Source organism: Amphiprion ocellaris, chromosome 9 (genome assembly GCF_022539595.1).
Source record: "Amphiprion ocellaris isolate individual 3 ecotype Okinawa chromosome 9, ASM2253959v1, whole genome shotgun sequence".
Classification (NCBI taxonomy): Eukaryota; Metazoa; Chordata; class Actinopteri; family Pomacentridae; genus Amphiprion; species Amphiprion ocellaris.
The window spans coordinates 12,739,621-12,761,117 of NC_072774.1; the positions used below are offsets into that span (position 1 = coordinate 12,739,621).

A 21,497-nucleotide genomic window follows, 5' to 3' on the forward strand; every position below is an offset into this window, starting at 1 on the left:
CTCCATGTTTAGTCCAGTCTCTGGCTTGGACTAACTGACCTGAGTACTTGGATCTAAGAGCCCTGCTAGGTTTGTATTCTGTGAACATGTCACAGTTGTATTCTGGGCCTAAACCATTCTGGGATTTGTAAACGATCAGTAGGGTTTTAAATTCTACTCTGTGACTGACTGGAAGCCAGTGTAGAGTTTTTAGAAGTGGTGTGATGTTTTCAGATCTCTTGTGGATCTTCTGGTTAAAACTCTAGCAGCAGCATTCTGGATGAGCTGAAGCTGTTTAATGCTCTTTTTGGGAAGTTCTGTTAAAATACCATTACAGTAATCCAGTCTACTAGAGATGAACGCATGGATGAGTTTCTCTTGGTCTTTCTGGGAGACAAAACTTTTAATTCTATTGTTGTTTTTGAGTTTATAAAAAGCTGCTTTGGTGAGAGCTTTGATATGGCTGTTAAAAGTCAAATCTGAGTTTATTAACACTCCAAGGTTACGAACGTGGTCAGTGGTTTTAAGAGCCCGAGTCTCAAGATGTTTATGAATGCTGACCTTCTTCTCTTTGCTACCAAACAGAATAATCTCAGTTTTATCTTTAATTTAATTCTAGAAAATTCTCTCTCATCCAGGTGTTTATTTGCTCCAGACACTGGCACAGTAAGTCTGTTGGGCTGCAGTCGTCTGATGACAGAGACACATAAAGTTGTGTATCATCTTCATAAGTGTGATAATTAATGTTACATTTCTGTATTATTTGGCTCACCAAAGGGAGCATATACAAGTTGAACAGAAGAGGTCCAAGAACTGACCCCTGGAGGACACCATAGGTCATGGCCACTCACTCAGATAATTGTAACAAAATAACTCTGGCCTTCTAAATAGGACCTGAACCAGTTTCGGACCGTTCTTGAAAGTCCCACTCAGTTTTCCAGCCTGTGCAACAGGATGTTGTGATCTACAGTATCAAACGCAGCACTCAGATTCAGCAGAACCAGGACTGATACTTGACCAGAATCAGTATTTAACCTAATGTCATGTAACACTTTTACCAGTGCTGTCTCAGTGCTGTGATGTGGTCTGAAGCCTGACTGAAATTTGTCAAGATTTCCACTTTATTTCAAAAAGTTGAAAAGCTGGTTAAATACAACTTTTTCCAATAATCTTGTATATAAAAGAAAGGTCAGAGACAGGTCTGTAGTTGTTTATCATGGAGGCATCCAGAATCCTCCTCTTTAGGAGTGGCTTAATGGCAGCTATCTTCAGTGACTCTGGAAAAGGGCCTGATGTCAGTGAGCTGTTAACTATTTGTAGGAGATCACTTTTTTTAAGTAGTCAGAGGGTATTACATCTAGATAAGTAGGTAGGTGGATGTGATAAATTGGTAAGATAGATAGTGAAGTAGGCTGGCTGGCGAGAAAAAGACAGATAAGATAGATAGTTGAGGTAGGTTAGAAAAGGTAGGTAGAAAGATAAATGATTGCTAGCTAGTTATGTTGATGTTGCTATAAGAAAAGCAGGCTGTTACCACAACATAAAGCTTCACGCTCTTGTCATGATTTAAAATTTGACATATTGGCAGTATTATTACTTGCTCGCTAATGTGCATGTGTCTTCACCAGTTGAAACCGTTAACCTCAGCTCAGATAAACGATTAAGCTTTAAATACGGGGGTATTTTGGAAAGAGGTCCAAACTGGAGATTGCCTCAAGCTCCTTATTTCTATATTGCAGAGATGTTAGGGGTTGAAATAACTTTAACATACTTGCGAAGGTGAAAGTCGTCTTTTGTCAATGTCCAAAAGTATGTGGACACCTGACCTTTTGTGATAGTTGAGCATCTCGTAAATCTGCTGCTGTAACAGCCTCCATCCTGTGGGGAAGCTTTCCCAGAGGATGAGCACAGAGGTACTGAAACAGGAAAAGACCTCATCCAAACTGCTGCCACTGTTTTCTGACATCACTGTTTGCTACAGCATGAAGGTTTTCCTCAATTGGGAGAGGGAAGTGCAGTCCAAATTGCAAAAAAACATGAGTGTCCACATATTTTTAGCTGTACATTGTATAGTTTTTTCTTTCTTCATGTTTTGTCTCAAGCCGGCTCTGTTTGTCTCTTGCAGGTTTTATTGACAGCTGTGTAATAGCCTCCTCTTCCCAAACAGTAGGACAGCCATGATGACCAGCCTGCTCAGGACGGGTGTCCCACCCTCCTGCTGAGTACTGACACAGATAAACAGCTTGTGGACTGAGGCCTGGTGGAGCAGACATCCTCACTGCACGGAAACCAGTGCAAGGGGAAATAAAATAGTTTCCTGCAGTCCCACACTGAGGACACTGAGGGGGGTTGCCATCATTTTAGTGCTGCTTTTAGTCGTCCCGGTAAAAGTCGGAAAAGGCATCTGAAGAGCTCCCACATCTGCCTTTGCTGAGCAATCCTGGGCGTAACTGTCTGTCACACCCAGCAAACATCATTCCGAGCATTCAAGTCAGTTTGATTTCTTCATCCTGGAAACATGCCGCTAGCATCTGCAATGAGGATCTCTACTAGTTTTACAGTTCAGTTTTATGGGTGAAATACAACAGAAACAGCTGGTTTCTAATGGTTGAAATATCAGATCCAGAGTTACTGTGTTAACTGAAGAGATGTGCTTTAAAAAAAAAACTGCTTAAACTGTACACATTTGCTATGTCTGATATTTTGTAAACATTTTAAAGAAAATTTTGACATAGAATGAAAAATAACAGTTTAATGCCAGTATTTTGATCTTTTAACTGGGACTCTTACAAAAGAAAGAAATTATATATAAAGTATATAATATGTTTTGGTCTTAATATTGAAGCTTATTTCTCCATTGGAAAGCACTTTGGGCCACTGTCTTTTGTTTAAAATGTACTACACATAATGATATAATATGTCTGTCAGGTATTTTTTGATCAGAGAGGAGTGTAGATCAGGTTTTCCCGCAAGTCCACAAATATAAAATTTGCTCATTGACACTAACTTTTAAGTATGGCAGATTTGTTTTGATGTAAATACATTTACAGGTTGGCACTCTGAGGCACAACACTTGAATACTGTATGTATCTTATTTTTCTGGTGTGAAATACTGCCATCTGGTGACATGCTGTAGTTTAAATCCTCTGGTTCACCACCAGGACAGTCATTCAAATCCATGCTGTGCAGCCAAACCATTCCAAACTTGCATTACTTTATCAATCCAGAGTGTTCACAGATAGCTAATACACTGGGTTGAATTTTAGGGGAAATTGTGTGTACAAATTCAAGTGTTACAGAATATTTCCATTTCAAAAAACATGGCTTTGCCTTTCGTTGTGGGAAAAAAAAGATTTTTCAAACCGTAAATCTGCTTAAAAGCAGTAGGGAAAAGTAACTATGTACTGTACTAAGTACATTTACCCGGCATTTGTGATTTACTTGATTATTTCCATTTTCTGCTGCTTTACACCTTTAGTCCACTGCAATACCTTTCATTAAATACTATGTTTAATTATAAAAAATATACAAATATCAGAGTTGATTCAGATACAAATTATTAGTAATCAAAGATCAAATAACTTCAGGTTAATAAGAAAATATAGTTAAATCTCCTTTAAAGGCTCTAGTATTAAAATGATGAACACGTTCATCTATCATTTATAATCTAACGCATTATTGTGAAATATTTCATTCTGCATAATGAGTGCTTTCACTTTTGGTACTTTAAGCATATTTTGGTGCAAATACTTTTGTATGTTTACAAAAGTATAAATCTAAATGTGTGACTTTTATGTAACAGAGTTGTCCTCCACTGGTATTCATAGTGTAAAACCTCGGCATGAAATAGAGAGAATTCAGATGTCAAAAGCTTAAAAGAATTTGAAATGTGCAGATATACTGAAGCAATATTCACTCGTTATATTACGTCTCAAAACAATAGAGCATCTAAGAATCATTTTTACTTTTAAGCCAACATCTGTGAAGTTTCTGTGTAAAGTTTAGGGACATTTATTTCCCTTCAAGCATGAAATAATGCCTCAAACTCTATATAAATGTTAATTACAAACATAATATGTTATCACAGTTATGTTAAGTGTTATCACAGTGTAAGGAGAGACAGGTTACTTTAAGTGCTTTTATTTTGTAGCCTCTAGTTGAGCGCTGCTGAAAAATCGACCACAGAAGAAGAAAGCGGTGACGTAAGTCCGGTGTCATGTCAGCCTGCTGCTGGAGCCGCATGGCTATCTTCTGATGCTGCTGGTGGTTTATACTCCTGCCGTTTTCAGTGAGGACATTATAATAAAACAAGCCTTTGAGAGGTAAATTGAGTATTTATTTCTGTTGTGGTCTCGTAGTTTGGATAAACCTTCGCTGAATTAAGGCTGTCAAACTGATGCAACATTTAGCTTTTAGCTTAGCTGTTAGCATCAACCACACAGACCTGTAAATGACATTAGTTTTGGCTTATCCATGCTGACTATCAGTTTGCAAGTTGAGTTTGTACAACTGTAAGTAAACATTTTGCTTTCTGTAATTGTATTACAAAGAAAATTAGACATAGGAAAATTGTTGAAAACTTGCAATATCCATGTGAGGCATTATTAAACACCTGTTGTTCAAAATAAAGAAATAGCTGCAGAATAGGGTTGAAATCTAGAACGTAGTGTGACTTCATAGTAATTCTGCATAAAATTAGACTTTAAACTCACAAAACCACAACTCACGAGTTGTTTCTAGAGTAATTGTTTTTATTACAATGAATCTTTCAATTGTTATTGGAACTTAATATCATAATTTTGTGAAAAATGGCCATTACGAATTCCCATAGATTAGTCATTCAGATGAAGAACCAACCAATTCTTACATTAAAAATCTGAAATTGCTGCATGTTTTGTCTGTTTGCTTTAAACATAATTGGAATTGTTGTTATATTGATCAGAGAATGGATTACCAATATGATTGGTTCTGCTCTTTTTGTGGTTTGTAGCAGCATTTACTAAAGGTGATTATTACAACACAATTTATGTTGCTCACCTGCTTGTCAAGCAACTGAGCAACAGCTAAGCAAATTAACTGAGAAAAATGCAGAACTTACAATTTAACTCACATGAGACAGTTGGATAGTTACAGATAACCAGTAGTGTGCTGTTTAGAAACTAGCATGAGTGAATAACCAAAATTAAACTTTCTTAATGATTATTTTGGAATTTGAACTTTGAAACCAGTTTTTGATGCCTAACTCTACATACCACCTTGATAAGTCCTATATTATTATCTTTTTAAACCTCTCATATTTGTCAAGTCTTGAACCCACACTTTGAACCACTGTCCTCCCAGGTAGTCTTTTCTCAGTGCATCCTGTATTTTGCCAGCTACTGTCCTTGTTTTATCAGTAAAAAATGTTGTGAATTTTAGTTCAGTGTAACCAAAATGGCTGTTTGGGTGGCAACACATTGGCAGGTAGCACAAGAGAAATAAAAAATAGACTTTTAATTTGCTTAAAATCCTGCCAACTGTCTTTTTGTACAGATGGCAGAAGTAGTTCAAGAGAAAAGTCGAGGCTTGAAGTTTGCAGAGCAGCAGCTCCTGCGTCACGGCTGGGAACACGGTGAGCAATTTGATCTTTTTCATGCAACAATCCAACATCAGCTGCAGGCGTCTTAATCAGTCCACTGTCTCCACAGGTAAAGGACTGGGCCGAGCTGAAAATGGCATCTCAGAGGCGATCAAGGTCAAAGTGAAATGCGACAAAGGAGGAGTGAGTGACATTTGATCTCAGATTTAACAGATTTTCCATTTGTGTCAAAACAGGCTTGAGATTAGCTTGTTTTCTGTACTTTTCTCTGGCAGGTTGGTCATAAGGAAGGGGACCAGTTCACCTTCCACTGGTGGGATCATGTCTTCAATAAGGCCTCTTCCAGTCTGCAGGTGGAGTCTGATCAAGTGAGCTAGATTTACGATTCATCTGAACTGCTTGTCAGATAGCGTCAGAACCATCCTCCACCTTTCTGACATCAGATAGCAGGTGTTAGCATCGGCAGTTATTTGTAACTTTCTAGTGGGGTTGAACTAATTGTCGGCCTGGCTGATTATTCAGGCCAATATTTGGCATTTTTCACGTTGTTGCTTGTGTCTTTATTGACCAATTATTGGTAAATAATATGGCCTCAAATAGTGCCCCTCCCAACTGCTATCTGATTGGCTATTACGTGACTTGACTAATAGCCAATCACTGAAAACTACTGTTTACATGAAAGGGCAGAGGAGCACATTTGCAGAATGAAGCAGCTTTGCTGAATTATGAATTGACCTGCAGTCAAACCACATTATCGGTGGATGTTTTTATTTTAAACTCCTGATGCAGTCGTAACGTCTTTAAAAGTTTGCTGTGTTAGTTCAGTAAATTTTTCCACTAGTGATGTCATGACTTATTTCAGAGTAAAGAAGTTAAAACATGTCATATTTGCTCCGTTTATTTAGCAGCTAATTCATGAATGGAAAAACTCGCTGGTTTACTTGCTGCACCTGAAGGTAGTTACATATATTTTCTAAGTTGAATCAGTGTAGGTGTAACTTGAGGTGTTGAAACGTCAATTTTGAAGTGTTAATGATGAAAGCTTTATTTAGATCCAAAGTTAATATTAAGGTTGTATTTCTGTACCGTTGAACTACAAACTCATGACACTTGTTAGTCACTTTGTTAATCAATTGTTGTTATTCAGTGTAATCAGCCGGTTTAGTGTCTGATAGAAGTTGAAAGTGTTTTCTGATTTTCTGAATGCAGAACGGTATTAAGTTGAAGAAGACGGCAGAGGAAGATGAAGAAGATGAGATGATTTCCAACAAAAAGCCACGAAAAGCTGCACTGGCTAAAGCCAGACTTTATGGATGCTTTGTCAAGGTAATTTGTCTGTGTCTCTCTTATTATTTTGGTCTAAAGTTCAGCTATTAACTTGTCACTACAGAATGATAGTCAAACTTGTAGCTTGTTTCTGGTCAGTATTCAGTGCTATAACTCAAGAACAGAAGGGGAGACTGACTATTTTTCACATTTGATCAGGTGGTAAATGGTGACACTAATCTTGGCTGCCCAAAGCTCCAGATGGACTTCCCTACACCTTTTTTTGGGTACAGCATATTAATCTGCCCTGAATGCAGATGGATAGTTGTCTTCGTTTTCATACCCTAGCTTTGCAGTGATGTCAAGATCGTCTGTAACCTGTTTTCTTCAAAATGCATTGATTAGGATTTTGTTACTAGTTTTTCCCTTGAGGTTGTCTGATATCACTATTATAAACAGGCAAGGCTAAAATCACCTGCTGAACACTGGCTTACCAATGCACGCTAAAATTTGCAGTTGTGCCCTAAACGCCTCACTTGCAGGCTACGATGGAAGCTAGCTCAACGGCTGCAGTTGTGACCAAGAATTACTTTGAAAAGAGTGAAATAATGTGTACTAATGTCAGAATTCGCCAGTGTGAAACCAACAGATTTTATCTATATGGAGTGTTTTCTATGTGCAGAATTTTCTACAAGTGGAATGAATGTTTAAAGTCAATTCTGGGATTGATCATGTTCATTTAAGGATGTAATCACAATTTTGAATAATATTAATTAAAATATGTTAGCCTTTGATTGAATGTAGTACTTTTTGTTCTTTTCTGGTTTAGACCTTTTTCTTTCCACCAGCCTTCTCCTCTCTCCTCATTTAGTTTTTTTTTTTTTTTTTTTTTTTTTTTTTTAATTAAAATAATTAGCTACAGGCCCTTTCAGTATTGGAAAATACAACAGCTGAAAGGATTGTTTCACATGTTGGGTAGAGAGAGACTGACAGAGCCAGTGAAAAAGAAAAAGTACTGTTTTGCATCATTAGAAAGGCACCAAAACAGCCAAATGATCATCATACACTCGAATACAGACAACCTCAACAAATACTTAACTCACAACAAACATTGCATAGGTGGGAGAAAAACTTGAACTGTGAGCTTTAAGGATTTGTAGCATCTTTGCAGCAGCATGCATATTTGAAGTGGTTTCTACTATCATTGCTACAGTTTTGTGTTCTGCTAAAATGAATAGACTGAACATACATGTGGCTGATGCCTTTTATTCAGTTCCTTCAAAGTCTTCCTCACAGTGTGGACTGACATGGATGTAAACTGTACTTGACTGGTTGGTGGTTGGCGGGAGTTTTACCCATTTATTTTCTTTGTACTGAATTAAGACGCCAAAACTGAGGGGATATCACATTTTGTGTACTGTTACACCCCTAGTTTCTTATATGCTGTGATTTGAATGATGTTGATGTTTTTTATAGCTTTGAATTTGCCTAATTTTGGTCTGTGTCAACAATGACTGGCTCCTCTTTCAGTCTGCCACACTGATGTCTGGTCAGGAACAACCAGAGCCGAAATCCTCCGACTCAGCTGACAGCAGCAGCTCAGATGAGGAGGACGACCAAAAACTGGATCTCTCCAGCACCACCAAGTAAGACCCTCACCTCAGATTAAGTATTTTAAGTAGTTCTGTTCAGCATTTATTAGCTCATAGACATTTTATACTATTATAACAGTGCGATCAATGTGCACCGCTGTGTTTTATTATGTACAGTCAAGTCTAATACAGGACTTTATACATCATCCGCTGTGAATGCTGCTTTATCTCAGCCCACCACAAGCATTTGTCCCATTTCTCCTCCTGAGAACAGGTTTAGAGATGCCCCTCATCCTCTGAGACTAGAAAGCCTTCCTTTAACAGGACTTGTGCTGATATGAGTCTTGTGTTCTTTATTTAGTAAATTCTGTATCTGTGATGATGTTGCTTTTTTTTAATCTGTCGGTAAAGAGAGCTTGATGTATTGATCTGCTGATGGTGTGCTAATTTTGTGCTTTGGATACACTTGATCCAGCTTCCACAAAGAGTTTTAGATGCTCTGCCCCTTAGAAACCTTCAGTCCAGCCGCGATGTGACGCTGAGGAAGCTTCTCTTTGCTCAGAATAACAATCTGACTTCTGACAGTTTCAAGGATACAACTCGAGGAAATCTGACCTTTTGTCCAAAAGACAGTCTCTCTCATCATTCTGATCAGTTTGAATGATGACCAAGGAATGGAGCAATATCTGAAAGATTTATGTCAAAACTTCTTGTGTTTTGTAAATGTTTCTGAGCGTTCTGATTATTTCCAGGTTGACATGAAAATATGTCAGATTTTCCATTTGCTGTCTGACTTTTGGACCAAGGTTTATATTGTCGATCTATTTACTTTATTTCTAGATACGCAGATATATCTGCTTGGTTTTTTTAAATGTTTTGCCACAATTCTTCCATGGGTTCAGCCTGACTCTTTGTCTTCTGTTTTTTCATTCAATCCAGACTGAATCCATGATGTAGAGATCATAGCTCTGATTTTGGACTTGGCTTTAGACTGATTTAAGACTGGTTACGGACTTTGTTGTAGACTGGTTTTTCACGCTGTGATGCTCAAATCAGGACTCTGATTTTAGACAGATTTTGCATTTGTTTTTAGACTTGTTTTAAATTAGTTTTAGACTGTATTTTTATATTGATTTTAAATTAAAAGTGTTTTCTCACAAGCTGCTAAGTAATTTTTAATTTCCTACCATGTCATTATCTCCTATTTACTATTTTTTGTGTTACATTTCACTTTATTATTTATTCTTCTTATATATTTATTCTTTATTCTTTATTGATTATTTGCATTAAGTTTGCTAATCTGATTTAATTGTGTCATGAAAGTGAAGTTATTCATTGATTCTCGACAGGCTTTCTGATGTGGATCTAATGAAGGCTTGTGGAGGACGAACGGCTCACAAGTAAGTTCATAAAATTCAGCAAAACTTGAGTAGTAAACTCTAAAGAATTGTGGAATATTTCATAACTAATAAAGTTAAGAGAGCCTGTCCTCAGTTTCTTTGCTACTGTTGTATTTTTTAGAGGAGCCAGGCACGGCTTGACCATGAGCGCTAAGTTAGCCAGGCTGGAGCAGCAGGAGGCTGAGTTCATGGCCAAGTATGGCAACAAGAGCCAACCAGCAAGTGCTGCACCAGTTTGTGTCACACCGACCTCCCAGTTAGAGAAGCTGGAGGAGAGGACCGAGGACTGCCGCAGAAAAAAGATGAAAAAGAAGAGATCTGCTGAAGGAATTACTGAGCTAAATGGTGACGAAGTATCTGAAAGTCCTGAAACTGAAGTACAACACAAGAAGAAGAAGAAGAAAAAGAAATCGGAGGAAACATCTGATGCTGTTTCCACTGAGGGAGATTTGAACTGTACAGAAAACAGTGAAGTGGACGACTATCACAAAACAAAGAGGAAACATAAGAAGAAGAAACACAACACAGAACAGAATGGAGACGAAACTGCCGAGCTGCACATTGACACTAAAGTCAAGAAGAAGAAGAAGAAATCATCCAAAAGCCACAGTGAACCTGTGGAAGAAGAGGAGCGTAAAGAGAAGGACTCCAGCCAGTCGGATGATCTAGTGCTGGAGGAGCCAGCAGTTAAACAGAAAAAGAAAAAGTGTAAAAAGGACAAATCACTTATGGACAAGAATGTAGACGAAGAGGTGGTTCCACCAAAGAAGAAGAAAAAGAAGTCCAAAGATTAGAATGAACAAGCTGCTGCACATTGATAGACTGATTTATCTTGGCTGATTGAGGAACCCATTATAAGCTCACATCAGCTCTGTGCTGATCATGGACTCTGATTTGGAATGAATTTTAGATGTTCTTCAACTGAATAGATTTTTTTTTAACTATTAATTCACACCAGTAACAAGATAATCCAGAGACGTGTAGAATTTGTGTCTGTTTTGCCTCCAAGGTGTGATCAAAATCTTCAGACTGTGCCTATGAAAAGTGAAATGAAAAACCATATGGATTTAAATTTTGCCACCCTCCCTGTCTAAGTAGTAACCTGTGTAGCGATACTCTGCTCCTAGTGCTCCTACAACACTTCGAACGCTCCCTGTAAGTTCTGTTCTGGATCTCCTAAAAATGGCGACCTCTAACTTGAATCTTATTTTGGGAACGAGGAAGAAGTCATAGGAAGCTAAATCTGGCAAATAAGGCAGGTGGAGAGCAGCAATTGTGGTGTTGTGTCCAAAAGGTTTGTGTGTTTTTAACACAATGTGTATTCGGTATTGGAGCTCCCACATGCTATCTTTAGTTAGTTTGTTATTTGCACTGCATATTACTCCTTAAGAGCTTTAGGACTAGGGATGCAAACTTTATACTGTTTTTCTTATGCAAATTCAACTTTATCGATCAGTATGTGATTCATCAGTAACACAAAATGATCTTGGCAAACATCATTCCATGTCCTGATCTAGCTGCTTTGAATGCGGTCACATGATATAAGCTGCTCCAATGGCCTTCAGAGGAAGAGGTCTGGCTAGTAGCCATTAAGCATCACAGGAGACATGGTGGCACTTGACTAGCTAATGAACCAGAATGCTTTCTGCTTGCCAGTCGTCTGAGTGATCATCTCCTCAGGTCGCTACCATGTCAAACAATAGAAGACTCAACCTGGTAGAACAACCAAGTACTATAGGTAGTCTAAAATTCGTTGTTGGAGAATTGTGCCATATTATTTTTTATTGGTTAAATTATCAACACCATTAAACTACTGGTTCTTCTCTTGGTGGCAGCTGCAGATCCACCTCTCATCACCAGAGATGATCCTCCAGCTGCAGACTAAGTGGGAAAATTTGAGCTTAATTCAAAAATGTTGATAGTGCAGTGACGTGCAGTTGCCAGACTTGCGACTGCTACTGTCCACATGTTGATTATACATAATGGTGAAACGTTCGGTGCAGACATGACAGAAACAGTACTGAAACTTTTTCATTGTTCCATGTGTTAGTGTTTCAGACCAGTAACCACAGACTGACATCCAGCAGTTGTGCCTCTTCTGCCTGTTGAACAGCCTTACAAGCCAGTTTAAAGCAGCTGCTGGTGACTTTTTGATTTGCTTGTGTTTCCAGCTTTATATGAAATGTCTTCTAGTTTACTGGACAGCCGATATGAAATGTAGAGAACTTTCACAAAGCCTCTTTGAGGAAACCTGTGCTGTGTGTTTTTTATAATAAAGACGCAGCACTTTGTTGTACACAGGTTAAACTGAATTTTATATGCAAATAAAATGACATCAAAAAGCTCTGTAATGGTAGGCATTTTTTGGGTTTTACTTATTTTTTTTTTTACATCGTTTTTATTTGAATTTCCAAGTCATATTCGACAAAATATCCCAGCACATGGCAAAAACATAAAGAATACTATACAAAAATAATATGAACATATACAGTACAAAGATAGAGAATAGTACTTTCACCAGTTCATATCTTTTTCTCAACTCTTACAAAAAAAAACCTTTGAACTTAGCGAACAGAAATCTCCTGCTGAGATGTTACATAAATGACAGAAATGGAGAAATCTTGAGGTTTTTCTGAGATTCTTTGACAACTGTTTGTCTCAACAGCTTACAACAGATGTGACATGAATGTTGTAACAAATCTGCAGTGTTACTGGATGTAAAACCACCTTATTACGTTTGTTACTATTAGTTTTTAGCCTTCTGGCAACACAGACTTCCAGTCTGATGTGGATGAATTATTGTAAAATTCATATCTAGAACGGTTAAAGGTATAATATTTAAGTGAAGCCACAGTTATTTTTAGAGTACATTTAAAACGAACAATAAAAGCAGAACAATAAAAGCAGCAATACAAATGTACCCGACTAACATAAATATTAAAAGATAAGATAAAACTTTATTAATTCCTAAAGGAAATTCTTGGTTTTATCTGTTTTTATTGACAAGCTTCAAGTTAAGGCTATGATCCTACAGTATTATATACTCTACCAAGCTATTGATTACAGAGTTAATTCCAAGATAACTGCATGGACTGAAAACTACTTATGTTCATTTTGCATTTTCTAGTCTTTTTGTGTGTCTGTATAGTTGTATCTATTTGTATTCATTTTGCATCTCTTTTCCAATGGATTGCTTCTATTTCTAGTCTTTTTTTTGTGCGTCTTTCCCATAGTTTTACATCTATTTGTCTTCATTTTGTATCTTTTAAAATTAATTTTAACGTCTTCCTGGTCATTGTCACTGTCTTTGCTGTTGTTTATGCCTTTCTGTGTTTGTTTTTGGTCTCTTTTTTAAAAAGTGTTACATCTTTTTCTGGTCTATTTGTTTTTGCAGGTGTTTATGCCTATTTACTGTCATTTCACATCTCTTTTTAAAGGTTTGCATCTCCCTCTGGTTTTTTGTGTGTCTTTACAGTCATTTTATGTCTATGTTCAGTTTGTTTCTCTTTTAGTTAGTTCTAATCACTTTCTGGTCTTTTGTGTATCTTTTACTTGTCTAATTTTTTTAGTTTTGTTTCTCTTTTAAATGACTTGCTTCCCTTTCTGGTCATTTTGTGTCTTTGTGGTTGTTTATGCTTGTTTGTGTTGTGTCAGCTTTTCATTGGATTGCATCCCCGTGTGTTGTTTTACATCTATTTTTGTTCATTTTGCATCTCTTTTCCAGTGGCTTGTATCTATTTCTGGTCTTTTTTTGTCTTTGTATTTTCCATCTTGCACTACAAAAAAATCATATTGTGGACATCAGTAGAAAATACTTTCAGCAGAACTAGATATCGCTATGAAAACAACATGGACGATGAAATGACTCCTCACATTCTAAATTATATATCATATAAACAGTACTGATGCATATTTCTTTAGATTTTCTTGTTTTTTTCCTGCAACATGAAGACAAAGGACACTTACACAGCACTAAACTATTCAGACCTTATCAGAGCTTCCCTCTCACAGATGAATTTGTTTAAGAATACACAATCTGCTGGGTCCCAGCTCTGTGTAGGGTTGCTGCGAGGGATCATCAGGGCACACGGACCCGAACTGCCGAGTGTCTCGTTTGTCCAGAACCTTCATCAGCATCAAAAAACCAAAACATAAAAGGGCTGCAAATAAAGCATTTCTAATTTCAGTTAACAAATATTTGACCTACATAACTCTCATTTGCAAAGTGAAGGATTTTTGTTTTGCATTAATTTACAGTTGAATTTATTTCCAGTTAAAGTCATTTCCGTCTTTCATCTTGCAATAGATTATTTATTTGATTGTACCTGGTCACTCCAACTGTCCCACATAGAAGTCGGACATAAAATGAAAGGTATCTGGTGTGTTTTGTGTCTCTGTGCTATTGTTTTGTTGCTGTTTGTGATGGTTTTGCATCTGCTTATGTTTATTTTGCACCTGTTTCATTTCGTATCTTTTTCAGGTCTTTTTCTCAGGTTTCAGGTTCCTTTTCAGTCATTTTCCATCTATTTGCATTCATTTTGCACCTCTTTTGTAATAGCTTGGATCTCTTTGAATCATTTTAAAAAAGATTTCTGGTCTTTTTGTGTGCCATGGCATGTTTTTCTGTCTTTCTGTGCTCATTTTGTATCTCTTTGAGTTAGATTTAACCATGTTCTTGTCTTTTTGTGTGTCTTTGCAGTTGTTCTACATCTATTTGTGTTCATTTGTCATCTTTTTTGAGTTAGTTTTGATCTCTTTCTTGTCTTTTTGTGTGCTTTTGCAGTCATTTTCCATCAATTTGTCTTAATTTACATCTCTTTATATTAATTTGAGTCTTTTTCTGTGGATTTTGTATGTCTTTGCTGTTGTTTATGCCTTTTTGTGTTAATTGTTTTCTTTTATTTGGTTTTAATCTCTGTTGTCATTTTATGTCTATTTGTATTGAGTTTGCTTCTCTTGTAATTACTTTTAATCTCTTTTTAATCTTGGTTTTTGCATTCATTTTACATCTATTTGTGTTCATTTTGCCTCTCTTTTTCATTAATATCCATCTCTTTCTGGTCTTTTTGTGTGTTCTAACTACATCTCTTTATGTTTATTTTGCCTCTCTTTGAGATAGTTTTAATGCTATTCTGATCATTTTGAGTGTCTTTGCATATGTTTTACATACATTTGTGCTCATTTTGGATCTCTTTTGGTTAATTTGCATATCTTTATTGTCTCTGTACATTTTTGCTGTTGTTTTATATCTACTTATGGTCATCTGTCATCTTTTTAAAAGTGGTTTGCATCGATTTCTGGTCTGATTGTGTCTTTGCAGTCATTTTATGTGTTTCTTGTTCGATCCTGCGTTATTTTTTTGGTCAATTTTTATCTCTTGTTGGTGTTTTTGTGTTTCTTTGCAGTCATTTTACATTTATTTTTGTTTATTTTTTATCTCTTTTGTAATGCTTGCATCTCTTTCTGGGCTTTTCGTGCATTTTTTTAAGCATATATTATTCTCATTTTATGACTTTTTCAGTGGTTTGCATCAGTTTCTGGTCTTTGTGATTCTCTTTGTTGTTGGTTGTCTCTCTTTGTTTGCTGTTTTATGACTTTGTGAATTTTTGTGGGTGCTTTGCATAAGTTTGTGACTCTTTGCGGTTCTAATTGAAGACATGTTAACCATCACTTCAAACGAAGCTGTGGACCAGGTGGAGCCCCTGTTCAGTAATCGATCCACACATGTAAAGGCTTCCTCACCTGAGATTGTCATTATGTCCATCAATCCACACCCAGGTTTTATCCTTTTCATACAAACCAAACCAGTATCCGTGGCACCTGTCGAAGTAGAACTTAGTGTGATTCTTGATGAATTCCTGTGAGGCATTAAATGGAAGATCATCAACAACATTCACACTTACAGCAATTGATTCTGACCAGACATTTTTGTTTTCTCCTTAGTCTTGTGAAGGTGGTACGGCGATGATCCTGGAACTCACCTGTTCTTGCAGACCATCAATAACAACCAGATCTGCGGTTTCATTCTGGCAGTACCTTCGGCTTTCTTCCCATGTCTTCCAAGGATGTTCTTCTTCGTAAAACAGGTAGCACTTTTCCTGGAACCGAATCCAGTTAGGCCGACATGGCTGGCACTCTGTAGTCATGAAATACGCAGACAAATACAACTAGATTCTCTTGTTAAATACTCTAAAATGTTCTTGTAAAAAGACTATAAAATGTCTTAAAATATTGGATAAAAAGTGTCTCAGTGTCAGAAACACCAATAACATTCTACCAGTGTTTGGGATGTTAGCGTTACTATCATAATTAGATGAGTCATTTTTTTAAAACTGAGCAAACTTTTACACTTAATATCATTTAGTGATATGACAACACTTTCTAGTTTAAATCGCACTAAATATTGGTTTAATACCGTTACAAATATTATTATTTCAACCCAACCAACCCAGCAAAATAATGTTTGAAACTTAAAAAAAAAAAAAAAAAAAAAAAAATATATATATATATATATATATATATATAAACCAAAAAAATCTGAATTTCTATCTTACAGCCATGCATTTGAATAAGTGGTGGGAATGGGTCCCTTGAATTACTTTGTAGAGTGTAAAGCAATAATTCATGCAGGATTTACCAAACTAGTAATCACCTGTAGGCACTGCTAATAAAATACAGTTTATTCTGACATAACTTCACATTGCGAGGGTAAGTAAAATACTCACTTTTGTCAGGACAGTACTCTGTTACTGGAAAGCTGCTGAAATTCAGGATGACTCCCAGCGTATAGTTGAGGTCGCCTCTGTCTCTTCTCAGCTTTGCAGTTTTATTCTCCAAGATTCTCATCCCCTCCATCAGCTCGCTGAGGTTTGCTTTCTGTTCAGTCATTATCACACCGACTGTGAGTGACAGGAGACACATCAGTCTGTCAGTTAAATAATGGAGCTATGGTGATATCATAGTTCTCACCTTCACATTTTAAAAACACTCTTGTACTAATATCTGACTAATCTTTATTTCTAGAGATCAGTCCTCCAATAACAAACACTTGCCAGCCACTTTTTCTGACCTCTTAATGTTAAGTTCCCTCTCATAAATATGTGAAATCAGTTGTTTAAATAAGTGTCTCATAATTGCATAGTTATGTTAATGGTTAAATAATAGCAATATTTACAAGGAGAGCAAAGGAGGAGTCAAGTGACAGTGTTATGGAGCTACAAAGTTCCCATACGGAGGAGGTTGGGGTAGATGGATGGGTTTACCATAGGAGACGACTGTGTTTTTTACTGTTTCAAATCAATGTTATTCAGGTTATTGGGGCAATCAAGGCATTTTTAACTGATTAGTATCAGTACGTGATTTGTGCCCCAAAGCTGTGGATTACATATGTCACTGTTATACAGAGATACTATCCAAGTTGATCACCGCTTTAATTAAATGTGAGTGCTGGCCAGAGCTGATAAGTGTTACAGAAGACTTTGTCATGGTGCTCTTAGCTAAACCCCCAAAATTCTCTATGCTTGCCTGTCTCCTCTGGTTACTACAGTATTAAACAGAATGAGGCTTCAACTGGTTGGACAACGAGATCCTACAGTTAGTCTACAATATTTATGTGTATAATCTGGGAAAATGATATCAAGGTAATGACAAACACTGAATATTACATGACTTAGATTGGATCAGGAGCAAAAAAACTTGATCAGGACATCCCTGCAGGTGCCATATGCATAGATGCTGTTGTTTATGTTTGTATTGGCATCAGCTTTTCAACACCTTTCACTCACGTCACGGGGGGTGTGGTCAGGGAGTTTGACTGATTGAATGAATGGTATTATATTCACCTGTTCACCACGGTGGCTGCATGGAGAGGGGGTGAGTAGGGAGAGTATATTTTCTTTGTTGACTGCTGAATCTAACCAAAAATTGAGCATTTGAACATCTTGCCTTGCCTTGTTTTGCTGGTTTGTTTGGCGTTTTTGAATAAATACGACAGTCGGAAGCATGGAAATGGCTATGTTGTTTGTGCAGCGAGTCAACAATGCAATGCTCCCTCACTTAGCCTCTCAGTGACTTCACGTTTAGTTTGGAGTCTCTAAAATCCCTGTTGGTAACATTAAATGTAACCATGACAATGAAGGCCCTCTAACTTTAACAAGATATTTACTTTAACCCTTTGATGCACAACATGGGCCAAAAGTGACCCATATTCAATGGAATATGGGTATCTTTCAACCCATGTTGTTCATCAAAGGGTTAACTAAAACTTGGTCTTTCCTTGGACCTAGTCAAGTTGTTTTTGTGCCACAACCTAACGAATACTTTACCATTGCAGTGTGACATAATGAAGAGGGATTTTTAACATAAAATTCCCATAGGGAGGAGGTTGGGGCAGATAGATGGGTCAATGAAATCTAGACTTTATCACAGGAGATGGCTGTTTGCTTCCTGTTTCCAGTCAATTACACTGACCAGTTATAACCTTAACCATGATGATGACGGTCCTCTAACCTTAACAAAGTACTTTTTTAACAGAACCCCCAACGTTTCCCAAAACTTAACCAAGTGGTTTTTGGGCCTAAACCTAAACAAACCGTTACCATGTCATTGGTCACATCATGGCGATTTTTAATGGTTGATTTGTTGCATATTTCTTGCTGCTGGTGATTTCCTACCAGTGGTATCGGTGACTCAAACAGCCTAACTTTCTGTTCGCTGCCACAATGCCCTGAATTTTTTACAAAAAAAATCATCAAACCTTAACTAAAGAGTGAAATACTGACTGACTGTGTTGTTTTGGTTTGGCTGAAGACCAAACCGACTAGATTGGTAGAAATGTGATGTAAGCTGCATTGCTAAGCTAATGTATTTATTAAAATCCAGTGGTTGAGATGAAACTCACTGTAGATGATGGTGATGATGCTCACTGCCAGGAGAGCACAAAGTATCCCCAAATACACCAACAGCAGGCGGGAGTTAGACTGTGCAGCTGCTTCACCTTCTGATGATAAAACTAATCCAGTCAATACCAACATTACTGAGGTCACATGGAAGATTTTATGGGATGTTAAAACTTTTGACAAATACATATATTCAAAAATGCATCATCATTTTCCTAACAATTTATTAGTGAGATTTTTTTGTACTTTTGCACAAAATCTTGTGCCCTTAGTGGCCCTGAAAGCAGGACACATGCAAACACACAAATCAAAAGCAATTTAACAAAACACGAGGCTCATTTCTTTGTTTGCTGATTGTTTTTGTTTTTGTTGTTGTGTTTTTGCATTAAGCTCTCAGTACCACCATAGAATCAGACACATCAGTTAGTCGTCAAAAAGCTACAAAGAGAAGATATAGAGCATGATCATAAAGCAGAAAGAGGATCAGTTGTGGCGTTTGTCAGATATTCTGCAGCTGCAGATTGTTGCTTTCATAGGATTTTATAACTTACTTGGTGCAGGAACAGCAGCCGGCGCTTCAGGTTTTACTTCGGCGTAAATGGTCGCCTCCTCTTTTTTCTCTGCGTAACAGCAATAAAAATATGAGGAAAGGAAGAGACTACTGAATATTTAAACATATTTTATGTTCTTTGGGGAAGTGTGTTGACTGCAAAAGCTGTGGTCTGAGTGCAAATTTCCGCCGAGAGTTCCAGTTGTGTTGACTGCCTGGTCAGTCTTTCCAGGATCAATGTGGAATATAAAACCATCTTTATTATTTAATAAAACCAAGATATTTTTCTGCAAGTCCAGAAACCAAAAATGGCCATGCAAGCAGTTATTTTTTACTGGTATTGTCTCGAGGAAACCAAAGAATGTTCTTTTTTTTTATCATTAAAGAAGCTTTTTTTTTTTTTTTTTTTTTTTTTTTAGATAAGGGGTAATTAAATTATTTTTAAAAATATGTTTATTTTTGCAGAGTATAAATTTCTCTCTCTGAATAAAAACATATTTCTCCACATGTACAGAAGCTAACAACGGCTTGCTGGCAATTGTTTTTTATGGTTATCTCAAGATCACAAGTTTGCATTCTCCATGTTTATACCTTGATTTTTTTTAAGAAAGAAGTTGTTTTCACGTGATAAATTAATTTGTTATCTTATGAAATTTCCCATTTGCTTTCTCAGAATAACAATATACATGAAATTATTATCACCAGAAAACAAGCTTATTTCTACAAAAAAATTCTCTCGTTATCTCCACTGAATAATTAACTTGTTTGCTCATGGCTGCTGTAGGTTCGATCATTTTCCTGAGACTTTAGAGTCACACAAAGCTGTTCTGTCCAAGGTGTCTGATGTGAGTAAATATCACAGCAGTGGTGATGCTGACAACTTTAACTTTGTTTATTGACACAGAATGGCTGCAGGTTTGAGCTCGTGATTAGCTCACTGCATTGAAAAGATGGTCATTTGTCTTTTTGTCTGTGCAGTTTGTGATTCTGTTGATTGTAGAGATTGAAGAGATTAAGGCATAGCTCTCCTTGGAACATGCACATATCAACTGAAAAATGATTATTTTCTGGAGAAACACTGGAAATAGTGATGTGAAAAAAAACAGTAAATCCGTTGCATGCAGGATACCATCATGGCATCTTTGCAAACACGTAAAAACAACTTATTTTTGTGCATTTTCTGTGACTACGAGGACAACACTGTATTTCTTCTGCGCAATACCTTTAAAAGATGTTAAATGCTCTAGAATACCAGTAAAAAGTGTGCTTTAGTTTATTAACACAGGAGTTGCTTACCTCTAGGAGGACCATATTTGAAAGCCACTGTAGAATAGCTGACTTCTTCTTCCATCTTAGAAAATAGTGCAGAGGGTGAAAAAAGGCTTCAACAGAAATCGATGCTTGAAAAGTGCGATTGAACAACAGATCACCTCTTGGAGCACAAACTAAAGGTGCCTCTTCCGTTTTACACTTCAGTGCTGGGTGAGATGTTCTTGTTTGGTTATGGATTGTGTAAGTTGTCTGTTTTGCATGTTATCGCAAATACGTCTGCTGTTGTAACACACAAAAGTTTTGCGATACAAGGAGCTGATACATTTCAACTTAGACTGAAACTTCAAACACGTCATGTTTATTTCTGGTTGCTTAACCGTTATCTGGATTTCTCAATAAGTCTTCAGTCTCGTGTCACTGTGACAACCATGAAAAGACTGAACCACTGACTGTAATGATGCTATTCTATATTTTGTTACTGTAAACAAATCATGTGGGAACCTGAAAATCCCAACACATTCCAACTTTGATTTTGTTATTTGAAATTAAGTCACATAAATGCTTTTATGATTTCAAAAATCCAAGTCGTTTCTTAAAGCAGCTGGCCACTCTAGTTTTTTTTCGCAAATGTTAATGAAATAAGCAAATTTCTGCTCTTTCAGTTGACTATTTTCAGCTACTGAATGATAAACATTTTGTGCTCCGACTGCAGCACAGTGGTGCATGTAGGATTTAACACAAATAAACTGCAGTGCCCTTGTTCCTCATAATGAAGCAACATTTCATCTAGTGCAACAGTGCAGCTCAATGATTAGTTTTTGACAGCATCAGGGTCATTGCATTTGAAAAAATGTTTGTTTGTGGGACCAGTTTACTGTTATTTTTTGTCTTTTTGATGACAAAACAAACTGAAAATGTCACCAAAATTGCTTAAAAGCAGTCCTTCTCACCAGTCCCTTGTTG

At 36.9% G+C, this 21,497-nt stretch overlaps 2 protein-coding genes across 2 annotated transcripts; one reads left to right on the forward strand and one right to left on the reverse strand.

Annotated features, from left to right (window-relative positions):
- The first annotated feature begins 4,149 nt into the window (after positions 1-4,149).
- Positions 4,150-12,161, forward strand: gpatch4 (G patch domain containing 4). Its single transcript, XM_023284603.3, has 8 exons — positions 4,150-4,301; positions 5,512-5,590; positions 5,667-5,740; positions 5,833-5,925; positions 6,767-6,883; positions 8,354-8,469; positions 9,765-9,815; positions 9,937-12,161. Exons 2-8 carry the CDS (start codon positions 5,512-5,514, stop codon positions 10,607-10,609), a joined length of 1,203 nt encoding a protein of 400 aa, XP_023140371.1. The 5' UTR covers positions 4,150-4,301; the 3' UTR covers positions 10,610-12,161.
- LOC111578041 (C-type lectin domain family 4 member G-like) lies at positions 12,113-20,613 on the reverse strand. The gene is made up of 6 exons (XM_035954772.2): positions 20,559-20,613; positions 19,264-19,332; positions 16,541-16,714; positions 15,797-15,951; positions 15,558-15,673; positions 12,113-13,940 (listed from the first exon to the last, which is right to left on the reverse strand). Exons 1-6 carry the CDS (start codon positions 20,611-20,613, stop codon positions 13,793-13,795), a joined length of 717 nt encoding a protein of 238 aa, XP_035810665.2. The 3' UTR covers positions 12,113-13,792.
- Positions 20,614-21,497: the final 884 nt, after the last annotated feature.